This window comes from Symphalangus syndactylus, chromosome 4, assembly GCF_028878055.3.
Source record: "Symphalangus syndactylus isolate Jambi chromosome 4, NHGRI_mSymSyn1-v2.1_pri, whole genome shotgun sequence".
In the NCBI taxonomy this organism is placed as follows: domain Eukaryota; kingdom Metazoa; phylum Chordata; class Mammalia; order Primates; family Hylobatidae; genus Symphalangus; species Symphalangus syndactylus.
Window position 1 is genome coordinate 73,890,855 of NC_072426.2, and position 26,935 is coordinate 73,917,789.

Genomic DNA, 26,935 nt, shown 5'->3' on the forward strand with positions numbered 1-26,935 from the left:
GATATGAACAGATGCTTCTCAAAAGAAGACATTTATGCAGCCAAAAAAACACATGAAAAAATGCTCATCATCACTGGCCATCAGAGAAATGCAAATCAAAACCACAATGAGATACCATCTCACACCAGTTAGAATGGCCATCATTAAAAAGTCAAGAAGCAAAAGGTGCTGAAGAGGATGTGGAGAAATAGGAACACTTTTACACTGTTGGTGGGACTGTAAACTAGTTCAACCATTGTGGAAGTCAGTGTGGCGATTCCTTAGGGATCTAGAACTAGAAATACCATTTGACCCAGCCATCCCATTATTGGGTATATACCCAAAGGATTATAAATCATGCTGCTATAAAGACACATGCACACGTATGTTTATTGTGGCACTATTCACAATAGCAAAGACTTGGAACCAACCCAAATGTCCAACAATGATAGACTGGATTAAGAAAATGTGGCACATATACACTATGGAATACTATGCAGCCATAAAAAAGGATGAGTTCATGTCCTTTGTAGGGACATGGATGAAGCTGGAAACCATCATTCTCACCATACTATCACAAGGACAAAAAACCAAACACTGCATGTTCTCACTCATAGGTGGGAATTGAACAATGGGAACAGATAGACACAGGAAGGGGAGCATCACACACCGGGGACTGTTGTGGGGTGGAGGGAGGGGGGAAGGATAGCATTAGGAGATATACCTAATGCTAAATGACGAGTTAATGGGTGCAGCACACCAACATGGCACATGTATACATATGTAACAAACTTAAAGTATAATAATAATAAAATTTAAAAAAAGATGATGTTAAAAAAAAAGAAATGAACATCTAAAACAAGATAGCTCAGAAAGGTTCAAAATAAAGATTGTCACCCCACCCTGCACACACAAGACAAATTGAAATGGAAAGTAAATAGGAGATAGAAGTATGCCTTCACCTTAATTCTGACTTCCTCAACATATATTTTCAGCTAAACTATGAGAGAAGACCCCAAATTGTGTGCTAGTCATGGTGATATTCAGTATATTTAACAACTGGTATGGCAATATATTAATAATATAACATATGAATTCAGAAATGGAAGTAATTGTATTCTCTAAAAGTAACTATTATGGCACTCCCAGTCATTGTCAGTTTCAGGCTATAATAAATTCACTAGGCAAAACAGACTTTAAACTAATATTACATTTATTTGGCTTCTTAACATAATACAGAAGAGGGAATACAGAAAGCACAGTGTCTCTCTCACTGGGGCACCCAGCAGCTACCACATACCTTGTTTCTTTTGTTCTCTTCACCTATATTCACCATGTGCAGCTACTAATAAAGGAATAAAAGGGTATATGATACTTGATACCGAACAAAGAGAGCACTGATACCGTGGCATCATATGGTAATAGGACACAAAATATCACCACTGGATACTCCTAATCAAATACTTAAAAATGGCAGGTTTCTGAGTGACCATGTGTTTGATACCGTAACGTATTTTTGCCAAAGTAATGAGTATAATGAGATTAGCTGGTTACTCTTATTATGTTAGACGAAGTGGGGAAGGAAAAGTAGGAGCTTGGAATTCAGATTTCCAGCCCAAGAGCCACATAATGACCTAAAACTTTCTATGACTACCTTGAAAGAAACCCTGGTCTCCTATAGCTACAAATTGCTGAAAACTAGCTCAGATTGCTGAAAACCATATCCAGAGTCTCATCCTGTGAGTGGCTGAATTATAATGCAAGTTGAATTCCCAATTTTGTAGGATATCTTCTGTTAAAATGAGAGCATCGATTAGGATAGAACAAAATCCTAAAAATTGGATTGAGGAAATATGGGAAGATCCTAATGAAGCTAGGGATGTTTACCTCTAAACTCTGCTGAGTCCTCCTTGCCATTGGAAGCAGGATTTCTAGAGACTGATGTCAGTAACATGGTGGAATAGGAGGTTCCTTACTTTTCTCTCTCCCACAGATGCAGAGAATAAACATTTCCACATGGATCAATTCTCTCTGAGAGCCAGAGTGTGGTTGAGTGACTCCTGCACATTGGGAAACTGAAAAAATATCCACATATTGGGTAGGGAAAGCAAAGACTCATGCACAAACTGCATCCTAAGCACAGTGTCATACAGTTGGGAAATAATCCACAACTCATAACTTCTTCCTAAGGAATGAAGGGTTTGGACCACGTATAGTGTTCTGCAACATTTTCAGTTTCTGTCAGAGGGTTTGGCTCTTAAATCACCTATTCAGGGAGTGGAGGGAACTTGGAAGTCATGAGTTTGCCTGGAGAAGAGAGAACAAAGAGATGGTTTTGAATGAGTGTGCGAGCACTTCTCATGGCTAGCTATAGGTCCCCAGAATCTAGTTTCTTCCTGGAAGTGGTTTGTTGGCACACTCTTCCAGAAGCTGCCTGATATATATATAATAAATATATATATATACTACCCAGAGTCACATAGATTCAACACAGTGCTTATCAATATTCCAATTACATTTTTAGAGAAACAGAAAACAAAAATTCTATAACTTCTATGGAATCACAAAAGACATCAAGTAGCCAAAACAGTCTTTAAAAGGAAAAACAAAGTTGCAGGCATCACACTTTCTGGTTTCAAATGGTATTACAAAGCGATTTTAAAATATAAAAATATTTTTTAAATATTTTTAAAAAACAACTATGGTACTGGTATAAAAACAGATATACAGACTGATGGAAGAGAATAGATGGCCCAGAAATAAACCCAAGCATTTATGTCAACTAATTTTTCACAAGACCATCAACAAGACACAACGGGAGAATGGCCATCTCTTTAAAAAATAGTGTTGGGAAATTTGAATACTCAAACGCAAAATAATGAAACTGGAACTTATTTTATAACATTCACAAAAATAAAATGTATTGAAGACCTAAACATAATACCTTAAACTATAAAACTCCTTGAAGAAAACATAAGGGAAAAACTTCTTGATATTGATCTTGGCAATAATTTTTAGATAGCTCACCAAGAGCACAGGACACAGAAGCAAAAGTATACAAGTGGAAGTATAACGAAACTAAAAATTTTCTGGACAAAGGAAACAATGCAGAAAATGAAAAGAGAGCCAACAGATTCAGAGAAAACATTCGTGAATCATATATTGTTAGATAAGCAGTTGATATTCAAAATATGTAAGGAACTCACAAACTCAACAGCAAAATAACAATAGTAATAGTCTGATAAAAATGGGCAAAGAACCTAAATAGACATTTTTTGAAATAAAACATACAAATGGTCAACAGGCATATGAAAAGATGCTCAACATCACTAATCATCAGGGAAATGCAAATAAAAACCGTGAGTTATCATCACACACCTATTAGAATGGCTATCATCAAAAAGATAACATATGTTGGTGAGGTTATGGAGAAACAGAATCCTTACATACTGTTCAGGTGGTGAAAAACAATAGAGAGTTTCTTTAAAAAATTAAAAATAGAATTAGCATATAACCCAGCAATTCCCCTTCTGGGTACATACCCAAAGGAAATGAAACAAATACCTAGTAAAGATATCTGCATCCCTGTGTCCATGCAACAGTACTCACAATAACCAAGATATGAAAACAACGTGTCTGTCAGTGGATGTATCGATAAAGAAATTGTGGTGTTCTCACACAATGGAATAGTATTCTTCCTTTTAAAAAGGAGATACTACCATTCTTAACAACATGAATGAACCTGGAAGACATGCTAAGTGTAATAAGCCAGGCACATAAAGAAAAATGCTACATGATCTCACATATATGTTGAATCTAAAAAGTCATACTCATAGAAATGGAAGGTAAAATGGTGGTTACCTGAGGCTGGGGGAAGGGGGAGAAATGGGGAGATGTTACAAAAGGGCACAAAATTTCAGTTAGATAGGAGTATTAATTTCTGGACAGCTACTGTATAGCATAGTCTTTATAGTTAATAAAATATTCTGTATACTTGAAAATTGCTAAGAGAGTAGACTTTATTCTCACTACAAAAAATTATATGTGAGGTGATATATATATTAACTTGATTTAATCATTCTGCCATGTATACATATATCAAAACACCACTCATACCCCATAAATATATACAATAAAAAGACAGAAGCAGCCTTTTCATTCCTGTCGGAAGAAATTAATCTTGCTTTGTCCGAAGAAACGATAATTGCCTCCCTTGAGATAGTTACCTTGCAAAACACTTCTGATTCTCCCCAAGACTCACCCCCACCACCCTCTTTTGCCTGTAGACCTATAATTAGACTCAAGTCCCACCAGCTCCCTAAAGATGAAGTACAAAGTATGACTCATGAGAAGATGCACTGAATTCCAAAAAAACTACATAATTTTTCTAATTTATTTAGACAGAAATCAGGGGAATATGTTTGGGAGTCAATATTGCATGTATAGGATGAAGATGAAAAGAACAAAGTTAGATCACACCAAATTTATTGATATGGTGTAATTTATTTATCACTAAGCAGAGATTCTTGGTTTAATGTTGCAGCATGGAGGTTAGAAAGGACTGTAACAGTCAGTTTGGTTGGCTGAAAATGGACCAAAAGGTGGCCTATACTAAGTGAAGTTGAAATGCAGAATTGCCTTGGTTTACTGAAAAGGAAGGGATTCGAAGGCCTAGGAAAATTGGAATGTTAATGTGGATTTATCATTTAAGATCTGCTTACCCGTCTTAGGAGGGTCCAGAGGACATACCTTTCACCACAACTGTGAGAAATGTGAAGACAGCCCCAGCATTCTCAAACAGCCCTGTGGTTGCTCTTCTCTATAGCTCGGAAATCACACTGGATGTTGCTGCTACTGAATTGGGAACCTTAAATGCAATAGGAATAATTGGGTCTCAGAGGCCAGTTGGTGGCATTTAAACATCAGAAACAACAGTGTCATGGTTACCATAATGGAAATCAGAGTCAAAGTAGAAATCAGAATAGTCTGAGTTGAGATATCTATGGCATTGGCTAGTTGATAATTGTGTTTGTTGAAGTGACATAAATGGTCAGTCTACTAAATTCTTACTTAATCTGTATAAGCAGAAGAGTTCTCGATCAAGTGGACAAAGTCTAATTTAAATAATAAAAACACAGTCATGTCCTCTCAATCAATTCCTAGACTTGATCAAGTTTACAGACCCCGGACCCCTTGAAGGAAGGGTACCCTTGAGGAAGGACCTAGTATACTGCCAAAAATTTATACCTTTAATTTTTCTCCCAGCCTTCCTCAAAGGGACCTGTGGCCCTTTTGCTGGGTTACTATGCAATATATAAAAGGAAATAATAAGATTTTTTAGGGATTAATGGACAGTGCCTCTGAACTGACACTATTTCCAAAAGGCCAAAAATGTCATGATGGTCCACTGGAAAGGAAACTATGGAGGGCAAGTGATCAATGGGACTTTAGCACAGATCTGTCTCACAGTGGATCCAGTGGGAGCTGAACGCATCCTCTTGTCATTTCCTCATTTCGTGAATGTATAATTTAATAAATATACTCATCAACTGGCAGAATTCTCACATTGGTTTCCTGACCTGTGGAATAAGGACCATTATGGTAGGAGAGGCCAATTAGAAGCTACTGGAACTGCTTCTACCTAGGAAAATTGTAAACCAAAAGCACCATTACATTTGCAGAGAGATTTGGAAGATTAGTGACTTCATCAAGGACTTGAAAAATGTAGGGGTTGTGATTTCAACCACACCCTTCAACTCACCTATTTGGCCTGTTCAGAAAACAGGTGGATCTCAGAGAATAACAGTGGATTATCATAAATTTAAATAGGTGGTGATTCTCATTGTAGATACTGTACTAGATAATGATTTCATTGCTTGAGCAAATTAACATATCCCCTGGTAACTGGCATGCAAATATTGATCTGGAAGATTGCTTTATTTTCTGCTTTCCTATAGTGAAGAAGCAGTTTTCTTTTAGCTGGAAAGTCTAGCAATGCATCTTCACTGTCCTGCCTTGAGGGTATATCAGTTCTCCTGCTCTATATCATAATTTAGTTTGCGAGGAACTTGAAAGCCTTTCTACAAGATATCATACTTGCTTATTATATTGATGATATGCTGACTGGACCTCTTGAGTAAAAAGTACTCTAGATATATTAGTAAGATATTTGCATGTCAGAAGGTGGGACAAGAATCCAAAAAATTTATGGGCCTTCTACATCATGAAATGTTTAAAAGTCTAGTGGAATGGGACATGTCAAAAGATTCCTTCTGAAATAAGGAAAAATTGTTGCATCTGGCCTCTCCTACTACCAAAAAACAGGTATAATGCCTATTTGACCTCTCTGTATGTTAAGGCAACGTATTCCTCATTTGGGCGTGCTACTGTGGCTCACTCACTTACTGAGTGATCTGACAATCTGTTAGTTTTGAGTGGAACCAAGAACAAGAGAAGGTTCTGCAGCAGGTACAGGGTGCTCTTCCACTTGGGAAACATGATCTTACAGATCCAATGGTGCTGGAAGTGACAGTAGCAGATAGGGATGCTCTTTAGAGCCTTCGGCAGTTCCTATAGGTGAATCACAGTGCAGGCCCCTTGGAGCAAAGCCATCTCATTCTCTGCAAATAATTATCCTTTTTGTAAAACGGTTCTTGGCCTGCTATTGGATGTTAGTAGAAACTGAACACTTAACCATGGACCACCAAGTTGCCAAGCAATCTGAGTTGCCCATCATGAACTGGATGTTATCTGACCCTCCAAATAGTTTGGCATGCAGGTAGTACTCCATCATCAAATAGAAGTGGTGTACATGAGACAGTGCTCAGGCAGGCCCTGAAGGCACAAGTAAAATATGTGATGTGGCCAAATACCTATGGTCTCCACTTCTGCTACATTACCTTCTCTCTCCCAGCCTACTCTCTTCAGTACTCCTTTCAGCAATATGAGGTTAAAACCAGGTACTATGAGTACTCACTTGATTTTTGGTTCTTGTGATGGTGCTTTTTTTCCACGTTGTTAGTTGTTAAAATTTGATGTTTCTGTAAGGGGGATGAATAGTGTAGACTTCCATTCAGCCATCTTGCTCCAATCCTGCCAGGCTCTTTTCAACAACCAGATCTTGCATGAACTAATACTAATAGAGTAACAACTCACTCATTACTGTGGAGAGGGCACCAAGCCATTCATGAGAAATTTTATCCCATAGCCAAAACACCTCCCACTGGGCACATGTCCAACATTGGTGATCAAGTGTCAACATGAGATTTGGAGGGGACACATATGCAAACCATATTAGTTTTCCATTAAATTTTTGTTTGGCCACTGTTCTGGGGATTGTAAGAGATATGATATATTCATACCATGTTTTTCCTTTTACCTAATTTTTATACACTGGTCATGTTAAATGTGATTCTTTGTCCAAATGAGATATATTTCAGGGAGCCAACTGGTATAAAATGTGTTTTTCTAAACTATTGATTGTATTTTCTGCTTTGGCTTCTTTTAGAAGAAATTAAAAAAACCAAAATAGAACAAGTATCTATTCCTTTAAAAATTTATTTGTGAAGTGGAGGCAGAGCAAGATGGCTGAATAGAATGCTCCAGGAGTCATCCTCCTCTCCTCCCTGCAGGAACATCAAATTGAACAACTATCCGTACAAGAGAGCACTTTCATAGAACCAAAAAATCAGCTGTCTGAAGAAGGATGGGTACAAGCAAGTCCAGACTGCAAAGACTGGCATAAATACCTAAACTTTTCAATCTCCAGACATTAACAAATGTCCACAGACATCAAGAATATATAGGAAAATATAACTTCATCAAACTGATTGAATAAGGTATCAGTAACCAGTTCTGGCAAAATGGAGATATGTGACCTCCTAGAGAATTTAAAATAGCTGTTTTGAGGAAGCTGAATGATATTCAAGATAACGTAGAGAAGGAATCCAGAAATTTGTCAGAGAAATTTAACAAAGAGATTGAAGTAATAACTTTAAAAACACCCAGAAATTCTGGAGTTGAGAAATTCAACAGACATATACAAAAATGCATCAGAGTATCTCAACAGCAGAAGTGATCAAGTAGAAGAAAGGATTACTGACTCAAAGACAGGCTTTTGAAAATACACAGAAGAAAAAAATGGAAAAGAATGCAGTATGCTTACAAGATTGTATGGCTATTTCAATAACATTATTTAAATATTACAAGTGTGTATTTAATACTTGTATTTAACATTACAAGTATGGCTATTTAAATAATATTAATTCCTTTCTTTCATCAGTTTTCTGTATTTTTCCTTGTAGCGATCTTTCTCCTCCTTGGTTAAATATATTTAAGCATTTTATTTGTAGCTATTGTAAGTGGGATTGCCTTCTTTATTTAATTCTCAGCTTGTTAAGGTATACAGAAATGCCACTAATTTTTGTACATTGATTTTGTATCCTGAAACTTTACTGAATTTGTTTATGAAATCTAAGAGTTTTGGAGACGTCTTTAGGTTTTTCTAGATATTAGATCATATTATCAGTGAACAAAGATCATTTGACTTCCTATTGTCCTATTTTGATGCCTTTTATTTTTTTCTGTTGCCTGACTGCTCTGGGTAGGACTTCCAGTATTATGTTGAATAGGAGTGGTGAAAGTGGGCATCCTTGTTCCACTTGTTAGAAGATTGCTTTTAACTTTTGTGTGTTTAGTATGATGTTGGCTGTGGGTTTGTCATATATGGCCTTTATTATTTTGAGGTATGTTTCTTCTATACCTAGTTGATTGAAGATTTTTATCCTGAAGAAATGCTGAACTTTATCAAATGCCATTTTTAAATATGTTGAGATTATCAAAAGGGTTTTGTTTTTAATTCTCTTTTTGTGTTGAATCACACTTATTTATTTGCATATATTGAGCCATCCTTGAATCCCTGGAATAAACCCCATTTAATCATGGTATATTATATTTTTGATGTGCTATTGGATTTGGTTTGCTAGCATTTTGTTGAAGATTTTTTCAACTATAATCAGCAGGGATTTTGGTCTGTAGTTTTTTTTGTGTGTCTTTGTTCAGCTTTGGTATCAAGGTGGCTTCGTAGAATGAATTGTAGAGGATTCTCTCTTTTTATAATTTTTGGAACAGTTTCAACAGGATTGGTACCAGTTCCTCTTTGCACATTTGGTAGAATTTGGCTGTCAATCCATCTAGTTCTGAGCTTTTTTTTTTATTGGGAGATTTTTATTACTAGTTCAATCTTACTACTCCTTATTGGTCTGTTCAGGATTTCTGTTTCTTCCTGGTTCAATCATGGAAGGTTGTATATTTACAGAAATTTATCCATTTCCTCTAGGTTTTTCTCTTTGTGAGCATATAATTATTCATGTACTCTGATAATCTATTTAAATTTCTATGGTATCAGTTCTTATGTTTCCTTTTTCATATCTGATTATGTTTACTTGGATTTTTTTTTGGTTAATCTAGATAGTGATTTATCAATTTTTAAAAATCTTTTCAGGGAACTGAGTTTTCATTTTGTTGATCCATTGTATTATTATTATTATTTCTTTTTGAAATTATACTTTAAGTTCTGGGATACATGTGCAGAACGTGCAGGTTTGTTACATAGGTATACATGTGCCATGGTGGTTTGCTGCACCCATCAACCCGTCATCTACATTAGGTATTTCTTCTAATGCTATCCCTCCCCGAGCCCCACCCCCCAACAGGCCCCAGTGTGTGATGTTCCCCTCCCTGTGTCCATGTTTTCTCATTGTTCAACTCCCACTTATGAGTGAGAACATGCAGTGTTTGGTTTTCTGCCCCTGTGTTAGTTTGCTGAGAATGATGGTTTCCAGCTTCATCCATGTCCCTGCAAAAGACATGAACTCATCCTTTTTATGGCTGCATAGTATTCCATGGTGTATATGTGCCACATTTTCTTTATCTAGTCTATCGTTGATGGGCATTTGGGTTTGTTCCTAGTCTTTGCTATTGTGAATAGTGCTGCAATAAGCATACATGTGCATGTGTCTTTACAGTAGAAGGATTTATAATCCTTTGGGTATATACCCAGTAATGGGATGGCTGGATCAAATGGTATTTCTAGTTCTAGATCCTTGAGGAGTCACCACACTGTCTTCCACAATGGTTGAACTAATTTACATTGTATTATTTTTAAGTCTCAATTTCATTTAGTTCTGCTCTTATCTTTGTTATTTCTTTTCTTCTGCTAGTTTTGGGTTTGGTTTTTTCTTGTGTTTCTAGATCCTTCAGGAGCAATGTTGGGTTGTTAACTTGTGATATTTATATTATTCGATGTAGGCATTTAATGTTAACTTCTCTCTTAGCACTGCTTTTGCTGTATTCAAGAGGTTTTGGTATATTGTATCTCCATTTTCACTTGCTTCAGAAAATTTTTAAATTTCCATCTTAATTTAGTTATTGACCCAAATATCATTCAGGAGCATGATGTTTAATTTCCATGTATTTGTATACTTTCAAGAATTCCTCTTGGAATTGCTTTCTAGTTTTATTCTTTGTGGTATGAGAAGACACTTGATAAGATTTTGATTTTATAAAATTTATCAAGATTTGTTTTATGGCCTATTATATGGTCTGTCTTGGAGAATGTTCCATGCGCTGATGAGAAGAATGTGTATTCTGAAGATCTTGGGTAGAATTTATTATAGATACCCATTAAGTTTATTTGTTCTAGCATGTCATTTAAGTCCATTGTTTCTCTGTTGACTTTTTGTCTCAAAGATCTTTTGAGTGTTATCAGTGGTCTATTGAAGTCCCACTGTTATTGTTTTGCCGTCTTATTTCTTATGTCTAGTAGTAATAGTTTTATGACTCTAGGAGCTCCAGTGTTTGGTACATATAAATTTAGGGTTGTAATATCTGCTTGTTGAATTGATCTTTTTATCATTATATAGTGACCACCATTGTCTTTTTTTTCTTTTTACAGTTGTTGCTTTGAAGTATTTTATCTGATACAAGAATAGCTACTTTTGCTCACTTTTGGTTTCCATTTGTGTACCAATACCTTTTTAATCCCTTTTCCTTGAGTTTATATGAATCCTTCTGTGTTAGATGAGTCTATTGAAGACAGCAGAGATTTGGGTTGTGATTTTTTATCCATTCTGAATATTTTAAATGGATCATTTAGGCCATTTACATTCAATGTTAATGTTAAGATGTGAGGTACTGTTTTCTTCATCATGTTAATTGTTACCTGATTTTTTTGATTGTGTTTTTATTTTATAGGCCCTGTGAGTTTTAAGCTTTCAAGAAATTATACTTCGGTGCATATTGTGCTTTTGTTTCAAGGTTTAGAATTCCTTTTAGTATTTCTTGTAGAGCTGATTTGGTAGTGACAAATTTCCTCAGCATTTGTCTGACAATGACTTTATTTCTTCTTCATTTATAAAACTTAGTTTTGCAGGATACAAAATTCTTGGCTGACAGTTATTCTGTTTAAGGAGCTTGAAACTTAGTTTTGCAGGATACAATATTCTTGGCTGACAGTTATTCTGTTTAAGGAGGTTGAAGTTAGTTCCCCAATCCCTTCTGGCTAATATGGTTTCTGCTGAGAAATCTGCTGTTAGTCTGATAGTTTTTTTTCTTTTTAGGTTACCTCATGCTTTTGTCTTACTGCTTTTAGATTTCTTTCTAACTTCCCAGTGAAGTTGCCACATTCCAGGCTGCTGATGGGGCATGTCTGCAAGGTGATGTGACCTGTCCTCAAGTTTTCCAGTAGTGGGTACCAGCACCAGCTTTAATGGGAGTGGCAGGAGAGTCACAGAGACTCTGTGAAAGTACTTGGTTATTGATAGCCTCAGTGTGTTGGCTTTTTTGAACACCAGTTAAGAGTAGTAATGAACTGGTCCCACGGACAGACTAAGGACCTCCTGGTTAGCAGAGTGGTGCAGGCAGTAGTGATAGCTGAGATCATGCAGCTATTTTCTTCTTCTTGGTGCAGTGCTATTCTACCAGGAGATACTGTAGTAGATTGTGTTGGTTGGCCTCCAGCCAGATGGCAGTGCTTCCAACTGTGGAAGTAGTAGTGGGATTTTTGCTTGCCTTAGGTTGTCCAGGGTGGGGTACTCTGATTTCATGGGCAATGGGCAGGGCCATGTAGCTTTCAAGAGATCCTATCCTTTGTGTTAAGCCAGGATGTGTGGCAGGGCAAAGCCAGGTGGGAACTGGGTCTGGTGGGTTTGTACTCTGAGTCTCCCTGTGCAGGGCAAACAGCAACCCCTGTGGGTGTTGGGGAATAGGAGTGGGTCTCAGACCACTAGGTTCATGTTCCATAGGGGAGCATTGCTGCCTCTGCTATGCAGAAGAGTTTGTGCAGGGAGTGGGGAGTAGCAGGCAGTGGTAAGCCCCACATAGTTCCCACTCATTTGGTGAGGCAGATCCACTCCCACAGTGTTCCACTGGCAGCAGAAAGCTGAGTTCCAGTCAGCCTATAATCAGAACTCACAGCTACTGGGAGTCATAACCTTTCCCCAGGGAAATAGCAACCATAGCTTTTAGGCCACACTCCTCCCTGTTCACTGCAAAGCCAGGCACCCAGCTCCTGCATCCACAGCTACAACACTCAGAACTCCTGTACTCAAAGTCTGCTTTTCACTCTCCCCAACCATGGCCCTAGCCAAGAGGGTTTGTGTTATATTGTGAAACCCTGTTGGGAGCTTCTTTCAACCTGTGACCAACACCTGAACTTTTTGGCTGTCCTCTGCAGGGTCCCCTGTTAAGATCAGTAAGGAATGGCTGCCCTTGGTCCACACTGGAATCTGGGAGTGCATTCAAAGATCATGCTGCTCCTACTTTTATATTCCATTATCCTCCCCAAGTCAGTTCCTTCACTGGGTGAGATCAGGGCCTTCCCTGGTCATATGGACTTTCAGGATCCCTGGTGGGGATGTGTATTGCCAGAGGCAAACTTCCCACCTCTCACATTCTGGGGACTGGGAGCCCTTCACCTGACTCATAGTGTAGGCTGCAGCCTTTTGCTTCTTTCAAAGGGTCCGTAGATTCCTTTGGTTTTCTTGTTCTGGTTTGGCATCACTTCTTGAAAAAAAGTTCACAGTGTCAATCTCATTATCCCATCTTCTCCTGATCTCCAGGGTTTCTGCTGAGAAATCAACTGAAAGTTGTATTAAGACTTCATTAATTTTGATGTTTCTTTTCTCTTGCTACTTTTAATATTCTGTCCTTAACTTGTTAATTTGATTATGATATGCCTTGATTATTACATTTTGGCTTGAATTTGACTGATGACCTGAGCTTCCTATACCTGGATGCTGTTTTCTGTCTCCATGTTTGGGATAATTTCAATCATTATTTCCTTAAATATGCTTACTAGGCCTTTTCTGTCTTCTATCATTTAGCAACTCCTATTATGCTGAGGTTAGCTTATTTGATGTCTCGTAATTCTGATAGGCCTTATTCATTGTTTTTTATTCACTTTTCTTTTTGCTCCTCTAATTGTATAATTTCATATGTTCTGTCTTTGAGTTCACTGATTTTTTTTTCCTGTTTAAGTCTGCTGTTCAGCTTTCTTTGAATTTTTTAGTTCAATTTACATATTCTTTATTTTGAGAGTTTCTCTTTGGTCTTAAAAAATTGTTTCTATTTCTTGGTTAAATTTCTAATTTTGTTCCTGAATTGTTTTCCAAATTTCATTTAGTTTTCTATCTGTATTTTTTTGTAATTCCTTTAACTTTTAAAAGAAGATTATGCTGAATTACCAGTCATTTTATAGATCTTCAATTTTTCTGAGTCCATTACTGAAGGTTTTTTTGCTCTTTTTTGGTGGTGTCATATTGTTCTGAGTTTTTACAAGTCTTGCATTTTTATGTTGATGCCTGCACATTGAGTTTTGCAGGTGTTTTTGATAATGTTAGGTCTTTACTGCTTAATATTAGAACTTAATCACTGGTCTGCTCTTGCTTCTGAGTCTGGGGAAGACTTATAGTGAGAACTGGAAATTAAGTGGTGCACTGGAAATAAATCACTGCCCTGTTGTTTTCAAGTCTGTGGAAGACTTATAGTGAGCCCTGTAACTTAAACACTGTTCTAGAACTATGTTGCTACCCTGCCATTGTTCTTCAATCCATTACAAAAACTATTAATATAAATAGTTTTTATGTTTAAGTGAGCACCAGAACTTAATTGCCAAACATGTAGATGTTTCCAGATCAAGAGGAGGCTTCACATGAATATGTGGATTTTGTGGGAAATCCAGCTAGGAATTTGGTCCTTCCTGTGGATTGTGTCTTCTTCAGTACTATGGGCCATCCGCTTCACTCAATGTGGTATCTTCACTGATTGGAGCACAGAACACCTACAAAAATTCACATGCCAGTCAATGCAATTAGAACCTTCCCTTTTTTTTTTTTTTTTTTTTAAACCACAGTTCATCCCAGGTGGTTCAGTCCTCCCTGCACTTTAAATGTTCCATGGGACAGGACTGGAGTGAGCTTCCTGTGAAGATTCTATAACCAGCTGGGAGATTGAACATTCACCCCCAATTTCCTCCTCCCACCCTGGGAACCATGTGTCTAGGGAAATTCTGTGAATAGTGTTAACCGTGCTTGCAGGAGGGGGTGACACCCTTTAAAGTGATTATTCCTCTTACCAGCATCAGATTTTCTTGATTCTGTGTGTCCAGGAAGTTCCTCCACTACTCCCTTGAGTTTTGGTGAATTCAGGATGGTATTCTTGTCTTTGAATAATTTCTGGTTGTACTTTTTTTCTAGGGGAAGTGATGCTGGAAGATCTTCTAGTCTGCCGTCTTGCTTACATCACTCTGTGATTTTCCTGGTTATTTATCTTTTAGGTTTGTGATTGTTGCAGTTCCTGTGCTGGCTTCTCATGCTGGTTGGATTATTATTAATTTTTGAATGGGAACTTCTAAATAATAAAGTGGTTAGTGGAATGTATATGTGTGGTAGATTGATGGAGGATGAGATTTTGTGGGAAATGGATAGATTCTGTCCAGGTTTGGTGTCATATTATTAAATCTTTTTTTGTTGTTGTTAAAGAAGCTATTGCAACTCACATATGTGTCTTTTGTCTGTTGCAGTTTTGCACTATCTTCCTCCCTCTATTTTTAGCCATTTTTACTGTCAGCATTCCTAACTTCTATTAGGAATCTCTGTCTCAAGCAATAGAAATGGTCCATCAGTGTGGTTTCTTCTTCAACTCTTCTTTCTTAGGACCCTAAATATGATTACCACCGTAAAGGCATATTAGGCATGCCTTTCAGTGATGACACTTTGGAGGAAAACCTGTGTACTGTTATAGGTTCAAGACAGCATGACTGTTATCTCTTAGTATTCTCCAAAGCCTTGTGCCAGATTTCATGACAGTACTTTTAGTATCGGGGGCTATGGAAATTTTCTTACTTTTTTTCTTTTGTTTCTGGGGGTTTTATAGGAAAAGTGAGGGCAAAGGGGAGCTTTATTCTGCCATCTTCTGAAGGATATAAAAATAGTAAATAACCAGAGACTTTGCAAGATTACTGTGTGACTTTCTGACGTTGAGTACTTTGGAGATTACTAAGAACACAAATTTAAGTACCTATAGTAACTATCTGTTTTTAGAAAAAAACCGTAATGCTTTAGATCTCCAAAGTGATTTGGTGAGGAATAAACATATCTACTATATAATCCAAAATTGCTTTTCCGTGGTCCTAGATCATAGAGAGATATATTGGTGGGTAAATGATCATATTTTCGAAGGAAATATACCAGTGATTGGCCCTTAAATTGCACCCATATATTAGAATTAATCCCTTTCTAAAGATGGATAATTTTCTTGTAGTACTAGCTGAAGATTTGTCCTTCAAACATGAATATATGTCTTAAACTATCTGCAAATATTTTGAAATTTTGAAAATTATTGTAAATATCTAGATTTCTAGCTTCTTTGGGGAATTTAGAACACCTGAGAATATCTGTCATGCATTTGTAGTGGTAAGAATAATCGTTTTTTTTTTTTTTAATAAAACAGGTACTCTCCATTTCACCTTGCTCTTTATGCCATCCCTATCATCACCAGGCTCATTACACTCATATTACATACTCAGGCTCAGTAGACATTTGAGTTTATTAGTTGGAGAACAGATTTTGGAAACTAAAAGAATCAATTCATTCCAGGTTTTTATACTTAATAACTATGTGGCCTTCCACAATATGCATAATATCAATAAGTTCTATTTCCCTCATCTGTTAAATGGAGATAAAATACTTATTTTCTTCAATTATTATAATGATTAAATGAGATAATACTTCAAAAGTACTTAGTATAATCGATGGCATATAATAGCTATTTTGTGTGAATTTGAAATTATTTAACATATTTGTATTCAATTGAATAATTAGTATGTTAAATTGCAAAGTAAATAAGGTTAGATGATTAGATGATTGGGAGGTAAAATATCTCTAATTAGTACTATGTATTATACTTCTGCCTCAAACAAAATGTTAGGGTTTTTTGTTGTTTTTTACTATGTGTACTTTTTTTACTTTTTCAGCTTCTATCTTAGAAGCAGCTGGTACACATGCAGATTTGTTACAAAAGTATATTGTGTGATGCTGAGGTCTGTGGTATGACTGAACGCATCACCCAGATAGCATAATACCCAAGAGGTCATTTTACCCCTTCTTCCTCCCCCTTTTAGTATTCCACAGTCTCTATGTCTGTGTTTACCCAGTGTTTATCTCCCACATATAAGGGAAGAGATGCAGTATTTGGTTTTCTGTTTCTGCATTAGCTCCCTTAGGGTAATGGCCTCCAGCTGCATCCATGTTGCTGCAAAAGACATGATTTTGTTCTTTTTTATTGCTGTTTATTGTTCCATGGTATATATGTACCACATTTTCTATATCCAGTTCACCATTGATGAGCACCTATGTTGATTCTGTGTCTTTGCTATTATGAATGGCACTGTGGTGAATGTATGGATGCATGTGTCCATTTGGTAGAACAATTTATTTTCCTTTGGGTATATAGCCAGGTATGGGATTGCTGAGTCAAATGGTATTTCAACTCTTGGTTCTTTGAGAAATCTCCAAACTGCTCTCCAAGTGTTTAGACTAATTTACATTCCCACTAACAGTGTGTACGTGTCCCCTTTTCTCCACAGACTTGCCATCTGTTTTTATTTTTTATTTTTTAATAATATCTATTCTGGGCTAGGTGTGGTGGCTCATGCCTGTCATCCCAGCACTTTGGGAGGTCAAGGTGGGTGGATCACTTGAGATCAGGAGTTCAAAACCAACCAGGCCAACATAGTGAAACCCCATCTCTACTAAAAATACAAAAAAAAAAAAAATTAGCCAAGTATGGTGGCATGCACCTGTAATCCCAGCTACTCTGGAGGCTGAAACAGGAGAATCGCTTGAACCTGGGAGGCGGAGGTTGCAGTGAGCCAAGATTGTGCCACTGCACTCCAGCCTGGGTGACAGAGTGAGATTCCATCTCAATAATAATAGCCATTCTGACTGGTGTGAGATAGTATCTCATTGTGCTTTTAAATTGCATTTCTCTGATGATTAGTGATGTGGAGCATTTTTTTCATGTTTCTTGGCCACTCGTATGTCTTCTTTTGAAATGTTTCTGTTTATGTCTTTTGCCCCACTTTATAATGGAGTTATTTGTTTTTTTGCTTGTTGGTTTAAGTTCCTTATAGATTCTAGACCTTTGTTAGATGCATAGTTCATGGATATTTTTGTCTTATTCTATAGGTTGTCTGTCTACTCTGTTGATAGTTCCTTTTGCTGTGCAAAATATTTTTAGTTTAACTAGATCCCATTTGTCAATTTCTGTTTTTATTGCAATTGCTTTTGAAGACATAGCCATACATTCTTTGCCAAGGCTGATATTGAGAAGGGTATTTACTAGGCTTTCTTCTAGGATTGTTACAGTTTGAAGTCTTACATTTAAATCTTTAATCCTTCTTGACTAAATTTTTGTATATGATAAAAAGCAGGGATCCAATTTCATTCTTCTGCATATGGCTTGCCAGCTATCCCAGCATCATTTATTGAGTAAGCAGTCCCTATTGCTTATTTTTTTCTGGGATTCTCAAAGATCAGATGATTGTAGGTATATGGCTTTATTTCTGGGTTCTCTACTCTGTTCAGTTGGTCTATGTGTCTGTTTTTGTACCAGTACAATGCTGTTTTGGTTACTGTAGCCCTGTAATATAGTTTCAAGTCAGGTAGTATGATGCCTTCAACTTTGTTCTTTTTGCTTAGGGTTGCTTTGGCTATTAGACTTCTGTTTTGATTCATATGACTTTTAGAATAGCTTCTCCTAATTCTGTTAAAAATGACATTGGTAGTTTGATAGGACTCCACTGAACCTGTAAATTGCTTTGGGCAGTATGGCCGTTTAATGACATAGATTCTCTCAATCCATTCGCGTGGACTGTTTTTTCATTTATTTGTGCCATTTCTGATTTCTTTCAGCAGTGTTTTTGCAGTTCTCGTTGTAGAGATCTTTCACCTTCTTGGTTACATGCATTCCTAGGTGTTTCGCAAAATGTTAGTTTTTTAAATCAACTACTTTGACAATCTGTTATTCTTACAGTTAAAAATGAAGCAGCCTCAGAACTTCCAGATACAGCAGAAAATCTTCCAGCAGTGTACCCATCAATTAGTGACCTAATAATTCGATTTGATTTAAACAAAGTGATCGGTAAGTACAGATTTATGTTTGGATACAGTAGAACACAATCTAAGAATTAAAATATTTCAACTGTATAGTTCTGTTAAAAAACAGGAAATTCAAAGAAGGAGTAGTCTTTCTCAACTTAAGTTCGTTCTGCTCAATCAATCTACATGTCAATTAAGTGTATCTTTAAATTACGTGTTTTTACTCCATCAGACAACATTAATTTTGTAATGTTTCATATATTTCCCTTTACCTACTCATGAAACAAAATACATATAGGCTTTCCACTACTGTGAATTTTCATAACATAAACTAGATGCTATATGAACAGTTCCTTGAGGACATAGTTGTCATTTCTTATACCATCTTTTGTACAACAAGATGGAAAGACAAATGGAACTAGTACCATATAGGCAATATGGCTGCCTTGTGATGTGCTTATTATTAAGTTTGCAATGTCAAATGGTGAAAAAGATCGTCAGAATGTGGAAGAAGCTAGAATATATGTGAAAGGTAGTGGTAGTGTGGTTAAGTGACTATTTTCTAATAAGATAAAACCAAAGTGTTCTGTGGTAGCTTTCAAATCACTCCTTAAAGGCAACAGGCAAGCATGAGCCAAATGGCAAACTGAAAACATCCAAACTGTCATTTCCTGACAGAAACATTGAAAAAAATTAGAATAATCTATCAGAACCAACTTTGTCAGAGCTCCAGAAAATAGTCACAGATTTATAGCAACCAAGAGAATACCTAATTAGGAAATGTCTCTCTTCAAATGGTAAGAAAGTTTTGTGGAACTGTCAAAGGAGTGCTCCAGCAAAAGCCAGTATGAAAAGAATATGAAAAACTCCTGGCAATCACGGCATTACTAGTAGACCCGCCCTATTAAAACTTCTAGGCTGGGCGCAGTGGCTCATGCCTGTAATCCAAGCACTTTGGGAGGCCGAGGCAGGTGGATCATGAGGTCAGGAAATCAAGACCATCCTGGCCAACATGGTGAAACCCCATCTCTACAAAAATACAAAAAATTAGACGGGCGTGGTGGTACACGCCTATAGTCCCAGCTACTCGGGAGGCTGAGGCAGGGGAATCGCTTGAATCTAGAAGGAGGAGGTTTCAGTGAGCTGAGATCACGCCACTGCACTCCAGCCTGGCGACAGAGCAAGACACCGTCAAACAAACAAACAAAAAAACCCGGAATTGTTCAAGTTAAAATGAAAGAATGCTAGACAGTAACTTCAACCATATGAGGAAATAAAGATCTCTGGCAAAGATAGGTCCATTGGCAAATATAAAAGCCATTATTATTATAATTTTGGCTTGTAACTCTAATCTTTGTATCTATAATACTCAAAAGACAAATATATAAAAATAATTACAAATTTATGTTATGGACATACAATATATAAAGACATGATTTGTGATGTTAACAACAAGGATAAGTTAGACGGTGCTGCATAAGAGTATACTTTTTGGATGGATTGAAGTTGAGCTGGTGTCAATTCAAATTAAATTGTTATAACTTTAAGATGTTATATATTATTTGCTTGGTAATCACAAAGAAAATATCTATGGTGCATGCATGAAGAAAAGAGAAAGGAATCAAAACATGTCCCTACAAAAAGTCAACTAAACACAAAAAAGATGGAATTAGAGGAAATGAAGAGCAAAAAAGTATAACATACAAAAAACAGGTATCAAAATGGCAGAAATGTCTTTCCTTATCAGTAATTATTTTAAATGTAAATTGATAAAACTCTTCACACAAAAGGCAGAAATTTGCAGAATGAATTTTTTTTTTTAAATGATCAACTACATGCTGCTTAAAAAAGATACACTTTAGATGAACAAAAATGACAAAACTTTAGCTAGATTGACTAGGGAAAAATAATACTCAAGTTGCTAAAAATCAAAACAGAAAGTGGGAACATTACAACCGATTTTAAAAGAATAAAAAGCATTGTAAGAGAACACTGTGAACAATTGTACGCCAAAAAACTAGATAACCTAGAGGAAATGAACAAATTGCTAGAAATACACAATCTACCAGAACTGACTTATGAAGAAATATCTAAATAGACCCCTAATTAAGATAAATACTGAATCCTAATTAAAATTTTCCAACAAAGAAAAATCCAGGACCAGACAACTTTATGGGTGAATATTACCAAATATTTAAAGAAGAATTAAAACTAATCCTTCTCAAATTCTTTCAAAAAACTGAAGAGGAGGGAATACTTCCTAATTCATTCTATGAGGACAGCATTATCCTGATACTAAAGTCAGAAATGCTATAAGAAAGCAAATGACAGACCAATATCCCTTATGAATAATGATGCAAAATCCTCAACAAAATATTAGTAAATAAAATTTAGTAGCATATAAAAAAAATACATCATGAATTTATGAGTTTTATTTCTCAAATGCAAGGATAGTTCAATAGACAAAAGTCAATCAGTGTGATATACAATGTTAGCATAATTAACAACAACAAAAAACCCCACTGGATCTTCTCAGTTGATGCAGAGAAAGCATTTGACCAAATTCAATACCCTTTCATGTAAAAACAGTAAACAAGCTAGGAATAGAGCACTTCCACATCATGATAAAAAGCCAAATACAAAAAATCCACAACTAACATCATATTCAATAGTGAAAGATTAAAAATGTTTTCCTTAAGATCAGGAGCAATATAAGGACACCTGTTTAGATAACTTCTAGTCAAAATAGTATTCAAAATCTATCTGGACCAGTTAGAATAGAAGATAGGTAGATGATAGATAGTTAACATCCAAACTAGAAAGGAAGAAATAAAATTATCTGCCAAGAGGTGACATTATCTTATATGAAGAAAGCCCTAATGATTCCACAAAACAACTGTTAGATCTAATAAACAAATTTAGCAAAGTTGGAGGACACAAAATGAACACACAAAAATTGGTTACATATCTATGCACTGGTAGTGAGCTATCTGAAAAGAATTAAGAAAACAGTTCCATTTACAATGGCATCAAAAGAACAAAATATTTAGGAATAAATTTAACCAAGAAGGCAAAAGGCAAAAGACTTGCATACTGAAAACTACCATATAATGCTGAAAACAATTAAGAAGACATAAATAAATGGAAAGACATCTCATGTTCATGGATTAGAACTTGTTTTTTTGGTTTTTTTTTGTTGTTTTTTTTTTTGAGATTGAGTCTTGCTCTGTCACCCAGGCTGTGCAGTGGCTCAATCTTGGCTCACTGCAACCTCCGCCTCCCAGGTTCAAGCAATTCTCCTGACTCAGTCTCCCTAGTAGCTGGAATTACGGGCACATGCCACCACGCTCAGCTAATTTTTGTATGTTTAGAAGAAACGTGGTTTCACTGTGTTGTCCAGACTGGTCTCAAACTCCTGACCTCAAGTGATTCGCCTGCCTTGGCCTCCCAAAGTGCTGGGATTACAGGCATGAGCCACCGTGCCTGGCCAGAAGACAGTATTACTAAGGTGACAATAATACCCAAAGTGATCTACACCTTCAATGCAATCTGCAGTTCTTATCAAATTCCCATAATACTTATGAGGTTATTGTTGCAAAATAGAAAACTCTATCTTAAAAATCATAGGAATACAAGGGACCACACATATCCAAAACAATTTTGAAAAAGGAGAATAAACTTGGAAGTCTCACACTTCCTGATTTCAAAACTTACTATAAAGCTATGGTAATCAAAAGAGTGATATACTGGCATAAAGCAGACATACAGACCAATGGAGATAGAATTGAGAAACTGGAATTAAATCCTTGCTATGTGGTCAAATAACTTTCAGCAAAGTTGCCAATACCATTTACTGGGAAAAAGGCAGTCTTTCCACAAACAGTGCTTCCACAAAAAGACAGCCTCTTCCACAAACCAGATATTCACGTCAAAAGAATGAAGTTGAATCCTTACCTTACATTATATACAAAAATTAAAATGGACCAAATACCTACATATAAGACCTAAAACCATTAAAACTCTGAGACAAAAACAGGGAAAAGGCATCATGACATTGAAGTTAGCAATTATTTTTTGGGTATGACTCCCAAAGCACAGACAACAAAAGAAAAAAATAGGTAAGTTGGACTTCATCAAAATTAAAAACTTTTCTCATCAAAAGACAGTATCAGAGAATAAAAGCACAACCCAGAGATTGGGAGAAAATATTTGCAAATTACATATCTGATAAGGGCTTAATGTCTAGAATATACAAGGAAGTTTTATAAATTAACAAAAAACTCAACTCCATTTAAAAATGGGCAAGTGATTTGAATAGACATTTTTCCAGGGGAGATATACAAATTGCTAATTTGCCCTACAAAAGATACTTAGTATCATTGGCCATTAGAGAAATGCAAACCAAAATCACAATAAGATATCACTTCATAGCCATTAGGATGACTCTCATTATAAAAACAGAAAATAGGTAATGTTGGCAAGGATGTAGACAAATTAGAACTTTTGTAAATTGTTCATGGGAATGTAAAACTGTCACTGCTGTGAAAAACAGTTTGGTTGTTTATGAAAAAGTTAAACATGGAGTTCTCATATGATCTATTTACTTCAAGGTGTAGGTGTAGACCCAAAAGAATTGAAAACAGGTACTTGTGCACCAGTGTTTATAACAGCATTTTTCACATTAGCCAAAAGTTGTAAACAACCCAATCTCCATCAGCAAATGAATGCAGAAACAAAATATGGTATATACATACAATGAAATATTATTTCACTTTAAAAATGAATCATGTTTTGAAACATGCTACAAAGTGAATGAATCTTGAAATATTATGGTAAGTGAAATAAGGCAAATACAAAAGATAAATATTGTATCTTATTGTACCACTTATATGAGGTACCTAGAATAAGTAGACAGAAAGTAAAGGTTCCGAAGGCCTGGCAATAGAGGCTAACAGGGAGTTATTGCTTAATGGGCAGAGTTCGAGTTTAGAAAGGTGAAGACTTTCTGAAGATAGATGGTGGTGATGGTTGCACAACAAAGTGATTGTGGTTAATACAATTAATCATACATTTAAAATGGTTAAAATAATAAATTTTCTATTATGTATATTTTACCACAATAAAAATGAAGATATTCTGATAAAAATACAAAAACTACAAAAGAAATTTTATTTTATTTTATTTTTTAAGTTCCGGGGTACATGTGCAGGATGTGCAGGTTTGTTACATAGGTAAATGTGTGTTAAGGTGGTTTGCTGAACCTATCAACCCATCACCCAGGTATTAAGCCTGGCATGCATTAGCTCTTATTCCTAATGCTGTACCCCGCACCCCACAGCCCTCTGACAGACCCCAGTGTGTGTTGTTCCCCTCCCTGTGTCCATGTGTTCTCACTGGTCAGCTCCCACTTACAAGTGGGAATATGTGGTATTTGGTTTTCTGTTCCTGCATTAGTTTGGTGAGGATAATGGCTTCCAGCTTCATCCATGTCCCTACAAAGGACATGACCTCATTTCTTTTTATAAGCCAAGGTTCTTTTTTTTTGAGACGAAGTCTCGCTCTGTCGCCAGGCTGGAGTGCAGTGGCGCAATCTCGCCTCCCGGATTCAAGCGATTCTCCTGCCTCAGCCTCCCGAGTAGCTGGGACTACAGACACGTGCTGGGTGCTGTGATTAGTGCCTGTAATCCCAGCACTTTGGGAGGCTGAGGCGAGTGGATCACCCGAGGTCAGGAGTTCGAGACCAGCCTGGCCCACATGGTGAAGCCACATCTCTACCAAAAGTACAAAATTTAACTGGGCTTGGTGGCATGCGCGTGTAGTCCCAGTTACTCAGGAGGCTGAGGCAAGAGGCTTGCTTGAACCTGGGAGGCAGAGGTTGCAGTGAGCTGAGATTGCGCCACTGCACTCCAGCCTGGGAGAGAGAGCAAGACTCTGTCTCAAAAAATAAAACAAAACAAAAAAAAAGAAAATTTCAAAACGTATGAAGAACTGTGCAGAATTTATGGATCTACAAAAGTTGAACATCTCTACACTATTTTCATCTCTATCAAATATTGCAGAAAAAAACTGGTTTATTAAGGATGTAAATCCTTCTGTGCTAGACATATTAAACAGATACTTATAGAACACTTCACTCAATGAATGGAGTACACATGCAAAAATTGAATACATATTAGGCCACACATTAAGTTTCAATGAATACCAAAAAATGATTTCCACAAATCACATTTTCTTTTTTTTTTTTTTTATTATACTTTAGGGTTTTAGGGTACATGTGCACAATGTGCAGGTTTGTTACATATGTATCCATGTGCCATGTTGATTTCCTGCACCCATTAACTCGTCATTTAGCATTAGGTGTATCTCCTAATGCTGTCCCTCCCCCCTCCCCCCACCCCACAACAGTCCCCGGAGCGTGATGTTCCCCTTCCTGTGTCCATGAGTTCTCATTGTTCAATTCCCACCTATGAGTGAGAACATGCGGTGTTTGGTTTTTTGTCCTTGTGATAGTTTACTGAGAATGATGTTTTCCAGTTTCATCCATGTCCCTACAAAGGACACGAACTCATCATTTTTTATGGCTGCATAGTATTCCATGGTGTATATGTGCCACATTTTCTTAATCCAGTCTATCGTTGTTGGACATTTGGGTTGGTTCCAAGTCTTTGCTATTGTGAATAGTGCCGCAATAAACATACATGTGCATGTGTCTTTATAGCAGCATGATTTATAGTCCTTTGGGTATATACCCAGTAATGGGATGGCTGGGTCAAATGGTATTTCTAGTTCTAGATCCCTGAGGAATCGCCACACTGACTTCCACAATGGTTGAACTAGTTTACAGTCCCACCAACAGTGTAAAAGTGTTCCTATTTCTCCACATCCTCTCCAGCACCTGTTGTTTCCTGATTTTTTAATGATGGCCATTCTAACTGGTGTGAGATGGTATCTCACTGTGGTTTTGATTTGCATTTCTCTGATGGCCAGTGATGAGGAGCATTTCTTCATGTGTTTTTTGGCTGCATAAATGTCTTCTTTTGAGAAGTGTCTGTTCATGTCCTCTGCCCACTTTTTGATGGGGTTGTTTGTTTTTTTCTTGTAAATTTGTTTGAGTTCATTGTAGATTCTGGATATTAGCCCTTTGTCAGATGAGTAGGTTGCAAAAATTTTCTCCCATTGTGTAGGTTGCCTGTTCACTCTGATGATAGTTTCTTTTGCTGTGCAGAAGCTCTTTAGTTTAATGAGATCCCATTTGTCGATTTTGGCTTTTGTTGCCATTGCTTTTGGTGTTTTAGACATGAAGTCCTTGCCCATGCCTATGTCCTGAATGGTATTGCCTAGGTTTTCTTGTAGGATTTTAATGGTTTTAGGTCTAACATTTAAGTCTTTAATCCATCTTGAATTAATTTTTGTATAAGGTGTAAGGAAGGGATCCAGTTGCAGCTTTCTACATATGGCTAGCCAGTTTTCCCAGCACCATTTATTAAATAGGGAATCCTTTCCCCATTTCTTGTTTTTGTCAGGTTTGTCAAAGATCAGATAGTTGTAGCTATGCGGCATCATTTCTGAGGGCTCTGTTCTGTTCCATTGATCTATGTCTCTGTTGTGGTACCAGTACCATGCTGTTTTGGTTACTGTAGCCTTGTAGTATAGTTTAAAGTCAGGTAGCGTGATGCCTCCAGCTTTGTTCTTTTGGCTTAGGATTGACTTGGCGATGCGGGCTCTTTTTTGGTTCCATATGAACTTTAAAGTAGTTTTTTCCAATTCTGTGAAGAAAGTCATTGGTAGCTTGATGGGGATGGCATTGAATCTATAAATTACCTTGGGCAGTATGGCCATTTTCACGATATTGATTCTTCCAACCCATGAGCATGGAATGTTCTTCCATTTGTTTGTATCCTCTTTTATTTCATTGAGCAGTGGTTTGTAGTTCTCCTTGAAGAGGTCCTTCACATCCCTTGTAAGTTGGATTCCTAGGTATTTGATTCTCTTTGAAGCAATTGTGAATGGGAGTTCACTCATGATTTGGCTTTCTGTTTGTCTGTTATTGGTGTATAAGAATGCTTGCGATTTTTGTACATTAATTTTGTATCCTGAGACTTTGCTGAAGTTGCTAATCAGCTTAAGGAGATTTTGGGCTGAGACAATGGGGTTTTCTAGATATACAATCATGTCATCTGCAAACAGGGACAATTTGACTTCCTCTTTTCCTAATTGAATACCCTTTATTTCCTTCTCCTGCCTGATTGCTCTGGCCAGAACTTCCAGCACTATGTTGAATAGGAGCGGTGAGAGAGGGC

The 26,935-nt window shown here is 36.8% G+C and overlaps 1 protein-coding gene across 1 annotated transcript in view; it reads left to right on the forward strand.

The window, feature by feature from the left end:
* Positions 1-26,935, forward strand: part of CCDC7 (coiled-coil domain containing 7) — a 434,096-nt gene that overhangs the window by 312,513 nt on the left and 94,648 nt on the right. Inside the window, 1 exon segment of the mRNA XM_063637339.1 lies at positions 18,571-18,678. Coding sequence (XP_063493409.1) covers positions 18,571-18,678 — 108 coding nt within the window.